Source organism: Protopterus annectens, chromosome 16.part0 (genome assembly GCF_019279795.1).
Source record: "Protopterus annectens isolate FY-2018-M chromosome 16.part0, PAN1.0, whole genome shotgun sequence".
NCBI classification, from domain to species: domain Eukaryota; kingdom Metazoa; phylum Chordata; order Ceratodontiformes; family Protopteridae; genus Protopterus; species Protopterus annectens.
Window position 1 is genome coordinate 375576184 of NC_056750.1, and position 13313 is coordinate 375589496.

Here is a 13313-nt window from a genome sequence, read left to right on the forward strand (position 1 = left end):
AGACTGATCATGTTACTGAAACATTTCTGAAGATGTTAAGTGTAGGTATGACAGATTACTTTTACTGGTCCTTGAGAAAATGTTTAGAAATTATTGAAAAATAAGTATAAGCCATAAAAAAACGCATTATTTAGATCCTAACAACTTCATCAACATGTAAAAGTCAGAAGCATCATTAATTATTAACAGATAAAGTGATTAATGCAATATTACTAGCAAGAGCTCACAACTATCCCTCCATCCTGACTCCTGGAGAGGCATCATCCTTAATGAAAAATATAGCGTACAGCACAGCCTAGAAACCTACCATAGCTGTAACTCTTGATGGATTCTTTTTCTGTTTCATATATTCTGGCAGTTTGTTTGTTTGTTTCATATCTGGGTAAACCTACTACACAGCTTACCTCTCAACTGTACAGATTTTCACAGAATGTCCAGAGTTTGGCCTCATAATTTTGGTTTATCATTTTTCATAAAATTGGGGGTTTCTGGTAAATTAGTGGTAAATCATTAAAAAGTGAAGCTTGAAAATAATGACAGGCAGTGAGTTTCAGACTTCATATCATTAAAAAAATTCATGCTAATGCAAAACCTGTTATTCTATCAACTTTCTAAGTTTGTAAGAGCAGTATTTAAAAATTGACCCTATTTTTGGGCCTTTGCCCCACTTTTATTTATTGCTTTATCTAGATTTCTAGCTGTAAGAGGTTGAGAGGTATGCTACACAGAAAAAAGCCTGAAATCACAGTCTTGTTTATCTGAGTGTAGGCATATAAAGGACGAGGATTTAGCTGATGGTGCTGCAGTTATTTGTGGATTCAGATAAATGGTTATTTTATGCAGAGCTTTTCCAGCTGTCAGGGGGTTTCTGGAGGTGCAGGTTTTGGTTTATACTGAGAAGTACTGTTCTTCTGTGAGGCCTGAGTAACTTTGTAACTCTCTTTGTTTTGCAGCTTCCTGTTTGTCATTGAACACATGATGCCACTCTGCATGGTCATTTCCTGGGTTTACTCTGTTGCCATGATGATTCAGCACATTGTAGCTGAAAAAGAGCACCGGCTAAAGGAGGTAAGAACTCAATGTCAGACAGGTCCTCATTTATACATCTCAAGTCAAAGCATCTCCCTAGTAATGATAATAAAGGAAGCGTAATATTGCTTTTGTTGAAACGTATGTATAATTTAACATTTTGTATATTTACCTCATTTCTGGCACAGAGTGTATATATTCTGTTATTATTTTTGTACTTATTTATTTAATTGTTTTCATTTTGTACATTTTATATACAATACAAAATTAGTTGACAATATTTCCTTTTTAGATGTGTTCTGGATTGGAGGAAGTGTAGTGAACAAAATGATATCAAATGCAAAGCTTATAAAATGGCGTAATGCCAAAAACATAAGTAAAAGATAGAAGAACAGTGGAAATTAAACATACAGTAAATAATGTATTACACTGTAAATACAAGGAATGTATCACAATACGGTAAAACAGAGAGAAAATGAAACTATTGAAATATAGTATAAACAAAAAATTCAGAACAAGTTGACTATAACTTCAGAACAGAAAAATGTAAGTGCAAAAATATAAAGTACACAGCAAGTACAGTTAATGTTAAATAATATGAGTGTGAAATAATGAAAATGAGAGTAGAAATATGTGCACAGAAAAATATAGTGCAATCATATAAAGAAATACCATGGTAGAATGAACCTGCATGCACAAAATGTGCCATGCATTACAGCAGAAGCGGTATAAGCACAAACATTAAAGTGCAACGTTAACACATCTGGTCATAGGTGTGTGCTAGGCTAATGGTCCTGGAGCCTTTACAAGCCTAGCCCATAGGATTACCCTGGCATCGTGCCACCCGACCTTAGTTCCCAGTGCCTCTGTCCAGTAGAGCCACTGGAGTGATACCCGGGGTGAATTTTATATTTCCCATCCACTCATCAAGATTTCTGTTGAAGAGGGCCAGTGAGATGCTCTGCTTGACATGTATGGGAAGTCTGTTCCATAGCATGGGCAGTCTCTGGGTTATGAACCTGTCTCTACAGTATGTTCTGTTAATTGTGGTAATAAGGTTGAGGTCTCTGGAGTGTGTGGCGTGAGGGATTGGGATTTCTTTAGATGTAGCATTTCTAACAGAGCTGGGTCATTCATGTCTTTGTATGTCAAGCAGAGATCGCCTCTAAGTAGGCGATCTGAAGTAGTTTACTTCATTTGATCTTCAACCTGTCGGTACCGGATCCATATCGGATCCGAGCCAGCAATTTCACTAGCATCTGCTCCGAGCTCCAAGCTCTTCCCCTTACCCATAATACACCACCACTACCTTCCAACCCCCAGATCTCATTTGCCATGGCTAGACATAAGCATCATGATTCTGAGCTCCAAGTCTGTGAGTTGGGTTGTTTTGGTATTTCAGTGTTTTTTGAGTGTAGTCTTGTCAGTGTAGGTTCCCTCTCTTCCTCCTCTCGCTGGTGCATCGAGTGTTAGGCTTGTTGTGTAGTTTTAGTTAGTTAGTTTAGTGTATAGTTGCCTTCCCCTCCCACCCTCAGCATTCTGTGTGCCTTCTGAGAGTATGGTGAGTAGGTGTGTTTAGGGAAATAGTTTTATTTTCTGTGTTTAGGGAAATAGTTTTGTTTTCTATATTGTGTGTTAGATTTCTCTAAAAATCTTTGTGTGGAACATGGCTGAACCTAAGCCAGTCTTTAAGAGGTGCACTGAGTGTGGCTACAAATTGTCACCTGCTGATGGCCATACTCTTTGCGTGATGTGTTTCGGTACTGCCCATTTGAGTAATGATTGTGCTATTTGCGCAGGTTTCAACCCACGTGCCATTAAGGATAGACGAGCCAAGTTGGCCTTGAAAGGCCTTCTACCTGCTAACAGAGGTGGGTGCCTTCTCTTCTGCTTCAGTCACAGCAGTTGCTGTGACCACCTCTCCTTCCTTCTCCCTGCAAGGTTGGGAATCACCCTCTCACTTCTAAACCTGCAGAAGCGGAGCACAGAAAAGGCAGAGAGTAGGAGAGAGACCACTGGTCAGAGAAATGAAAGAGGTCCCTGTACCTTTCAGGAACTCCCGCCAAGAGTCAGTCTAGGCACTGTAACTCCCCTCGGTTCTGATCTCCCAGATTTTCCCCGGAGCTGGAGGAGCCACGACCACCATCTAGGGCCTTGGTTCCTCGACTCAACAAGTCAGAGTCTGTGGCCTTGTTGTGGTCCACCCGTAGCCCTTCTAAAGTCGACATGGATAAAATGATGCGGATGTTAATTCACACACAAATCCAGATGGGAGTCTTGCCAGCCCCCTCTCCCTCTGGAAGTGGGGCTCACTTCCTTTCTTCACTCCAATTTCTCCTTCTCCGATCCAACCTCCAGGTTTGGAGTACATGGATCTGAGGATGGCCTTAGTCAGGGGGTTGGCACTGACAGTACCTGTCTCCTCGATGCTGGCAGCTGCCTGGAGCATGTCGGATCCAACCAGTTCAGATCCGAGTGGCTCTCAGAACTGGAGCCTGAGGGTCGGATCCGAGGGAGTGGAACTTTTTCCTTCAGCCCCGACATTGTCGGGCCAAGTTCCCCCCTTGGAGCTCCATCCACTTTGAGCCTGGTTCTGATTCTTGCATCGGATCCAGGGAGAACAGTTCCCTTACTGGTGGCCCAGGAAGCTCATTCTCCCTTGGTGTTCAACATGGTAGGGTTCTCGCCAATGGATCGAGGCCCTTGACTGTTTCTTCGGACTCTGCCCCAACTCAATCTGCTTTGTGTGCGAATCCCATCATTTTACCTGAGGGACAGCCCGTGCTCGAGGAGCCCCAGGCGGTTCCCCCTGAGGAACAAGTGGCTTGCGAGTTCCCCCCAGAGAGCCCCACCAGAGACGTACCTCGCAAGCATACATGCAAGAGGAGGCACTTGGACTCCCCCGAATCCCCTCACCAAGGACACTGATTTGGATGATGGGGAAGGTTCCCCCAGATCATCTCCCAAGGATGTCTCCTTTGGAGACATCATGGTAATCCTATGCCAGCGGGGAGGTTGGTCTGCCCCAAAACCTTCCTCAGATGAATCCATGTTCCTGGAGGCCTTCGGCACAGGGCCCGTATACTTCCTGCTCCCCCCCCCCCCGCAGATCCCCTGGTGGACTTAGCCACCTCACGGGCTTGGAAGGAGCCAGACACCAAGGAACCAATCTCCAAATGTCCAGACAGAATATTGAGCCCCCCCCCCCCCCCGCAGATAGACCAGCATGGAATAAAGGGTCCCCTGTAGACACTATGGTGGTAGCAGCAGCCACCAAAAAGGAACTAGCCCAGGAGAGTTCCTTAGTTCATCTCCCTGACTGAGGGTCTAGAATGATGGGCCACCTAGGGAAGCGGGTTTATGCGTGAGTGACCTTTTCCATTAGGAAGCTGAACTATCTGGCCCATATTACTAGACTACAGCTCGACCTGGTTAAGGAACTGGCTGAGTCTCCCCCAAAGTCCATGTCGCAGGAGGACAGAGACACATTTTCCATGAGGATGGCCACTTTGACAGCGGTTTCCAACATGTCCATGCAACTTCTGTCACATGCTACTGAAGGAACGGCTAGGGCAGCTGGGTCCGACATGTACATGAGGCGTAATGGCTGGCTCAGATTATCAGTTAATGGAAACCTTCAAGGCGTCTTTTGCAAACACCCCTTATAACGGTTCTACCCTTTTTGATAAGACCGTCCGAGACACCTTGGTCCAGAATGAGAAAGATGGGAAGACACCGTCTGCCATCGAAATCCGCTTCTCGAACCCTCAAAGATCCTTTTCCCAGAATCAGCAAGGGCAAAAGAAGATGTGGTTCCAGAAGTCTTAGTATTCCCAGGACACTTAGGGCTCTTCTTCCCCTAGAGGCAGAGGGGGATAGGATAGATGCCAGCCCAGAGGCAGAGGGGGTCCGAGGAATTTTGGGTTTCGAGAACCATTCTCAGACAGGCCCACACAGCAACCCTGAGGGGTTGCCCGACTGCTCTACTCTGGAGGCACTCTGAGGTCACTTGTCATTGCACCTGACAGCATGGGAGTCCATAACATCAGACCATTGGGTGCTTCAGATAATTTCCAGAGGATACTCAATCCCATTTGTGGTTCCTCCCAAACCTCTCAAACACCTCCCGGATGTACCACCCACCCAAAGGGAAGCAGCAGCACTAGAAATTTCCAAGCTGCTAGAGAAATGAGCCATTGAACCCATCCCTCTGGATCATTCTGGATCAGGCATCTACTCCAGGTTCTTTTTGGTGCCAAAGGAAACAGGGGACTTAAGGCCCATTCTGGATCTATCTACTCTGAACCTGTCAGTTGCCAAAGAAAAGTTCCGGATGGTCAGCTTACAGTCCATCATGCCGTACCTGCAAGAGAGCAACTGGATGTGCTCATTCGACCTCCAGGATGCTTACTATCACATAAAGATGCACAGAAACTCCAGGTGGTTCCTCCGCTTCTGGCTAGGAGCCAATCATTACCAATTTCGAGCCGTACCCTTTGGTCTCACCACAGCCCCCCAGGGTATTCACCAAAGTGATGGCAGTAGTAGTGGCTCACCTGAGGCTTCAGGGGATTCAGGTCTACCCTTACCTGGATGATTGGCTCCTTACTGCTCCCACCAAGCATCTACTTTACCGAACCAGAGGTTATTTCCTAAAGCTTGCACTCTACTTAGGGATTACAATCAATACATCCAAATCTCTTTTGAATCCTGTCCAGGTGATAGACTGCATAGGCGCATGGATAGACACACTACAGACAAAAAGATTCCTGACCACGGAGAGAGTTTGAAACCTAAGGATGCATGTTGCCTTCATCTACTGTTCTCACCTTCCCTCGGCAGAATCAGTTTTGAGGGCCCTAGGTTCTATGCCAACAACCATAACGCTTCTTCTGTGTGCCCAATTACACATGCAAGTACTACAGTGGACTCTAGTGGTGCAGTGGTCCCTGATGAATCTTCCATTGTTGCATCCAATACACCTCAGTCAAGTCTGCAGGTTGTCCCTTCTTTGGTGGATGTGTCTTTTGGCTTTTCCCGGTTAGGGGTCGCCACAGCGGAACTCCGGTCCGCTAATGATTGGCAGTAGATTTCTACATGCTGGCTTGCTGGGCCTAATGCACAACCTTCAGTGAAGGAATGCCCATTCATGCATGTCGACACACAGAAGACGCTCTAACTGAGAATCGAACGTGCAACGTCTAACTATGAGGCGACAACGCTACCACAGCACCACCACTGCAGTTTCCTGACAACCTTTTGTTCCACCCCCTGTCCAAACCACAGTGACCATGGATGCCTCCCAACTTAGGTGGGGGGCATTGTTTAGGCAGGACAGTCCAAGGCCTGTGGTCCCGTATTGAGACTAGTTTGCATATAAACATTCTGAAGATGAGGGCAGTCCTTCTGGTATTGCAAGCCCTTCATGCCTTTCTTCCTCTGGCAACCATTGCAATTCAATCAGACAACATGTCAGTGGTCTGGTATGTCAACAAACAGGGAGGGACCAGATCTTACCCCCTTTGTCATGAGGCTATGAGTGTTTGGGAATGGGTGATCTCCACCGGTCACTTTCTGGCAGCAATGTACATTCTGGGATGGTCCAACATTCTAGCAGACAGATTGTCAGACTATACTGATGCCTTACGAGTGGTCTCTGAATCCTTCAGTAGTGGAGCAGATCTTTCTAGAGTGGGTTCGGCCTTGCTGCGATCTCTTCGCATCTCCTTCCAATGTGAAGTGCAGCGAGTTCTTTGCTCTGAATCCCCAGCCGGGGGAGTCCCCCAGAGAGACTCTAGTCCATGCTTGGTCTCCCAGTCTTCTGTATGCTTATCCTTCTGTACCCCTTATTCCGAGGTTTCTACAGAAAGCTTGCCAACTGGGGAGCAAAGTGATCCTCATTGCCGCATTTTGGCCTCACCAGGTATGGTTTCCCTTCCTTTGGTCTCATCTTCTGGCTCCACCTTGGATCTTGGATCCCATTCAGAATCTCATTTCACACCCCTCGTGGGTTTCTCATCTGAGTCTGGCCAGTTTGAAGCTCATGGCTTGGCTGCTCCAGTTCCCTTAATTGTTAGGACTCCTGGATTGTCTTCTTCAGTCAGGTCTGTTCTGGTGGCAGCTCATAAATCCTTCACCAGGAAGGTTTATCGTAGCAAATGGAAATGTTTTTCCTTTTGGGCTTCTCAAAATAGGTTAGATCCTTTCACGGCTCCTATTGCAGCTATTCTTGACTTTCTAGCAAATATTTTTCAACAAGGAGCTAGGTCTTCTGCAATCAAGGTTCAACTAGCTGCCATCTCTCATTTTCACATGGGTGAGAATTCTGCTTCTCTAGCCTCTTCCAGACTGTGTAAGGCTTTTATTAAAGGTACCTTCCTATTACGTCCTCTGGTCAATGATCCTATTCCCCCATTACTTGGTTCTTCAATCATTGGTCACTCCACCATTTGAGCCTGCCGCAACCACAGATCTTAAGTTTTTGTCTTGGAAATCAGTGTTTCTAGTAGCTACCACCTCTGCTAAGAGGTTTTCAGAACTGCAAGCGTTGTCTGTTAAAGTTCCATACATGATTTTCCAGAAGGACAGGGTTTCCCTTCATACCAATCCTTCCTTTCTTCCAAAAGTAGCATCACAGGTTAACATCAATCAAGCCATCAATTTACCTGTTGTCTTTCCAAATTTTGCTAACAAAATGGAATACAGACTTCACTTGCCGGATGTTCATAGACAGTTACGACTCTATTTACATAGGACTAGAACCTTTCACAAATCTGATCAATTGTTTGTGTCCTTCTCTAAACCCTTTTTGGGTAAACCTATCTCCAAGGTCACCATCGCTTGGTGGATCTCCTCATGTATCCTCCAGATCTATAGCAATAAAGGTTTGTCTCCTCCGGGTCAGGTGAAAGCTCATTTGACTAGATCAATGTCTACTTCTGCGGCCTTTTGGTTGAGTCTCAGTGGATGATATTTGTTCTGCAGCTACTTGGTCGCATCTCATACTTTCATTTCTCACTATAAATTGGATTTGATTTCTCGAAGGAGAGCATCCTTTGGTTCCGCGGTGCTCCGGAATATCCTCTGTCCCACAGGTTGAAGATCAAGTGAAGTAAACTACTTCAGATAAAGAAGTTATGTACTCACCATAACATTCCATCTGAGTAGTTCTACTTCATTTGTCTTCAACTGTCCCTCCCTCCTTCCCCTTGGTCCTACCATATGGACAGCCTGTTTGGCTGATTGTAGGTGCATAAGGTGTTTTTTGAGGTTGGGTTCTTAGTATAAGTGGCAGGAAATTTGATATGGGGGTTGGAAGGTAGTGGAGGTGTATTATGGGTAAGGGGAAGAGCTTGAAGCTCATAGCAGATGCCAGTGAAATTGCTGGCTTGGATCTGATACAGATCTGGTACCTACAGGTTGAAGACAAATGAAGGAGAAATACTCAGATGGAACGTTATGGTGAGTACATAACTTCTTTTTATGAGACAGAGAATAGTTGGAGTTTTTTGAGTCTGTCCATATAGGACAAGTGTTTAACACCTAGGATCCTCTTTGTGAGATCCTTTTGTGGCCTCGTAAATGCTTTATGCACGAAAAAAAAACAAACAGAAAATGCAGAAGTGCAAGCTACAAGAAAATTTGTGATATGGCAGTATGCAAGAAGACGTATGGCAGGAAAGCAAAATTTATAAAAAGCACAAATTACAGTGTACACAGAAGGTGTAGAGTATGTCATGTGTACTTAAATATGCTGTTCATAGTAATAAAAAGTACCCTCCAAAAAAGTGTAACATATGAGCAGTATGTATCGCATAAGCACAAAATGCAGAGATTTAGATGTCTAGCAGTAAAACTATATCAGATATAGTGAGTTTATTATTCTGAGCCGGGTTTCTGCATGTGTAAGACTACATGCTATATGCAACAGGTATACTGTTGTGCAGTCAGGGTCCTTGGCTGCAATAACTATATTGTATGTCTGTATTTCAAGCAAATAATTGTCCCATTTCTTTCCTAGGATGTATGTGTGTGTTTTATGTGCATTAAAATTATTTGTTACAAATAACCATCCCCTGATTGTGAGAATATGGCCTCACCTTTCTGTAAAATACATAGTATATGTAACTTGCCAGTTACTTTCAGGGAATAGTGCCTGTCTGTGGTACAAATAGCAACCCTGATATTTCCGGAACTGTGTATGCTTCTGCAGTAAAACTATGCGTTATACATAACTAGCCCAGTATTTTGCAGGCAACTTGTCTATATGTAGTTGGAATGTATGACATACATAACTGGCATGTTACTGTAAGGGTAGGATGTTTGCCTTTATTATAAATGCATGGTACACATAAATGGTCTATTACTGTGGAAAGCAAGGTATCAGTGTGCAGTAAAAAAATGTACAATGCATGCCATGTCTGTTATGTTAGGGCAGTGTGTTCAGCTGTAGCAACAATAAATAAACAATATGCATAGGTGGTCCATTTCTGTGGTAGAAGAGTGTCAGCTTGTGATAAAGGTAAATGATATACATTTATTTTGTAAAAGATGGTGACATTTAGCTTATAAGAGTATTTGAATGTCTTTGCTTATGTTTTCTAGTTGTGCCAAGGGTTGCCTGGCTCACGCTTTATACTTGTTTCTCTCTTTAATTGACTCCAGTTGAATTTGGTTACAAATCAACACTTCCACTACATCAGGTGGAATCCCTGATGAAGACTAGGGATTACATGGAGGTGCTGTCCAACAAGCGAGGAACAAGACCCTCTGATCACATATGCAAAGTGGTGCATATGTACTTATGGTGAAGTCCATTGCATGTCAGTCTCTTGGATGCTTCAGCCATTCTCTGGGACAAAAGGATTTAAAATAGAAAAAAAAACATGATCTGCAACACAAGGATAAAAGCTCCAAATACTTGTTTGCTCAAATCTTGTACTAGGGGAATGGATGCGTCATACAGCTCTTACCCCTGTGGAATGAACAAGTCAGTAGAGCGGCCAGGAGAGAGAGTCATGGTTTTGATTTTCAGAGGGGAATTGTCCAGAAAAAAGTAAATATATATGGTATACAGAACCAACAAAATGCCATCAAGATAGGTTATCACCTTGTACAGAAATGCATGGAACAGATTAGTGGCGTGTTTGCTGTGTCACTGAGGTCTCTGCTAGTGCTGCTGGTGCTAGGGAAGAAATTAGTTATTCCCTACAGTCTGCTACTATTATCCCTTCTCTACTCCAGACCTTCCTGCTGAAAGCAGTGTCTTCACATCTCCCCAGGGAATGATGTGCATAATTATTACATCCTTCTGTCCTTCTGGTCACTGGTCAGAAGAGCTTTATTTCCTTAAGTTTCTGGTCATATCTTTTCCCTGTATTTCATATGTATTTGGTGGCTTTGTTTTTGATTCCTTCAGGTAATCCTCTGTCCCTTTCCCATGTATGATCTTCAAAACGTTACATGATATTTTTATTTTTGTGGCTTTCCTTTGGATTCCTTTCGGTAATCCAGTGTCTCATTCCCTATATGCTTTTCAGAACTATACATAATATTTTTGTCTTTCCTTTGGATTCCTTCCAGTAATCTGATGTCTCATTCCCTGTATGATATTCAGAACTGTACACAATACCTGACTAGGGCCCTTTAAAGTAAGAGCTTTACTTAGGATCCTAGGATGTTACTAGGCTATTGGCCCTGAGGAGATGGTGACTTTGAAAGTTACTGCTTTGTGGTTCGATCTTACCAGGGATGATGACACTGTAGGGATGCAGCAGTGGTTGCTCATGTTGGTTAGTACCAAGTCCAGGATATTTTCACCTCTTGTGGGATTGTCAACCAACTGGTCCAAGGCATTTGCATTGATGAAATCAAGGATTCTCCGGGCATTTTTGTTTTGGCATGAGTATTTCTTCCAGTCTATGGTTGGATAGTCAGTCTCCCAGAATCAGGGTAAAGGGTTGAATCTTGCTAGATTTGAAGAGGTCGAGATAGGTGGAGTGGGCATCTTGAGTCAGAGTTGGAGGCCTAATAGCTAGCTATGATTTAACTAGGGGTCTTGCCAATTGTTAACTGCACCTGGAGACTTTCCTGTGCATCATAATCTTTGACCAGCCTGGAGGTGTGTATGTCTTTTATATATATATTGCAACTCCATCTCCTTTTGTTTTGTTGTCCATGGTTTGCATCTGAATGAGTGTATGGCTGGGGTGCTCTCTGCAGCTTTGAACCAGGTTTATGTGACTGCAAAAATGTCAGCTTCTTCCACAGTTAAGAATGCTTGCAATGAGTGCAGTTTCATGTTTAGACTCCTAGCGGTTCGCAGCATGACCTTTCATTTACGTTTTGATGAAATTTTCATGTTGGTAGTTTTGACTTCATGGCATTGCCTAAAAAAAAAGGGCACTATGGGGAGGCAAGAGGCTTTGCCAGGAGCCTGAAGCCCAAGGGAGACAGATGCAGGCCATCTTTGGCAAAGCATCGTGGTTTGTCAGTCATGTCATCACAGGCTGTCAGGTACTGGATCCCCTTGGAATGACACCAGAAACTAAGCCAATTGTTAAAGTCAGTCATTTTCTGTTTCTGTTGAGGCATCATTCTGGGTGGCGGTAGAATGCTGCTTAAGGCTAGGAATATACCAGCCTGGGACACATACTCAGTGAACTCGATCATGTTTTTCTTCAAATAGTCCAGGAAGGTATGTCTCAAGTCATTCACTCCAACATGGCTATGACAGAGTCATAACAGTACCTGTTGAGAGACTTGAGTGCATTGGTGATATGGCAGATTCTGCACCCAACAAACAACTAACTGTGACTTTCTCCTTACCAGCCTGGTGAGGGGCTCATCTGTGCGTCTCACAATGGAGTCTCCTATGACTAATATGTTGGGTTTATGTTTAGGCCTTAGTGGCTGTGAGACACAGGTGTGTGGACTGTGTGTAATGTGTGGTGTGATGGGCAGTGGAGTTCATGTGTGTTTATGCCTCAGATTTCTCTTTTGTTCGGGTATGCTTTTGTTGAGGACCTCCACATATGTGGGGGTATGCTTTTGTTGAGGACCTCCGCATATGTGGGGGTGTGTTGGGTAGGTGTGGGTGGTGTTTGAGGTGTGGTGTTCGTGTTGCTAACCTTCTCAGTGCCAGATATACTGGTTTGTGGTGGAGAGAGCAATGACACTAGGTGCTTGATGTAATTGGATCTCTCACAAGTTGTGTTCCTAGGTGGTAGTAGTAGAGGGTTGTCAGTGTACATGAGGAAGTTGCTACACTATCTCAGGATGTCCATATCAACCAGACTGGCAGGAGAAAATGTAGGAAATTGTCCACCCATATTTGTCAGAAACTGAAAGAGCTAAGAGGGTAAAGGGAGGAAGGTCTAAGAGTAGTACTACTAGATGATAACACAAGTGCTACTAATGAAAAATTTGTAGCTGAAATACCTCAAAAAGGGTTAAAAAACATGCAGCTGAAGCTCTGGATGCAGCAGACCTGTATTTAGACTACACTACTCAATTTTAAGATTATGAACTCTGTAAAAAAACTCAAAACGAAGCACAGATTAATCACTTATAGTCAAAAGAACAGAACTCACAGTTTGAAAAAATACAGTTAAACAGCAACAAAATGCAGTAAAATGCAGTTAAACAGTAATGAATTGCAGTAGATAGCAATGAAATATAATTAATCAGTAGATTGCTTTAAAACAGTAGTTCACAATCACAATATAACAGCACAAATAAAGCAGCAATTCAGTAGAATACTATGATCAATTTAATGAGGCTACCAACAAGCAGTAATAAATACGGGAAACTAATTGCAGTTGAACTCATAAGAACAAGCAGCAAAATGAAGTAGGAAGAGCTGCAGTTTTTTTTTTTAATTATTTATTTGACATCTATTTACCAGGAAAGTCCGACTTGGAATGAAGCAATTTTCAGTGGAGGCCTGGGTAGAAACATTCCACATGCATGTCTTTGTGACGTTCGAGGAAACCGGAGCATCCAGAGGAAACCCACATAAATGCAGGGAGGACATGCAGACTCCACACAGAAGGCACCCAAGCCAAGAATCAAACCGGAGGACCTGTTGCTGTGAGGTGACAATACTATTGCTGCAACACTGCGTCATTTTTATTTATTTATTTATTTTTTTTATTTTTTATTTATTTATTTTTTTTTAGCAGCAAGTAAGGAGACAGAAGATCATAAGATATTTCAAGGTTGAGAAGCTAAAGGGGTGGGCCTTTACAAAGTTCTCACTATAAAGAATAGAATGAGCTGATGTA

At 43.4% G+C, this 13313-nt stretch overlaps 1 protein-coding gene across 1 annotated transcript in view; it reads left to right on the plus strand.

Moving 5' to 3' along the window:
• Positions 1-13313, plus strand: part of ABCA2 (ATP binding cassette subfamily A member 2) — a gene marked incomplete in the record, with an annotated part of 2505641 nt that overhangs the window by 1577008 nt on the left and 915320 nt on the right. The window contains 1 exon segment of the mRNA XM_044058216.1: positions 954-1068. Within this exon segment, the coding sequence (XP_043914151.1) occupies positions 954-1068 (115 nt within the window).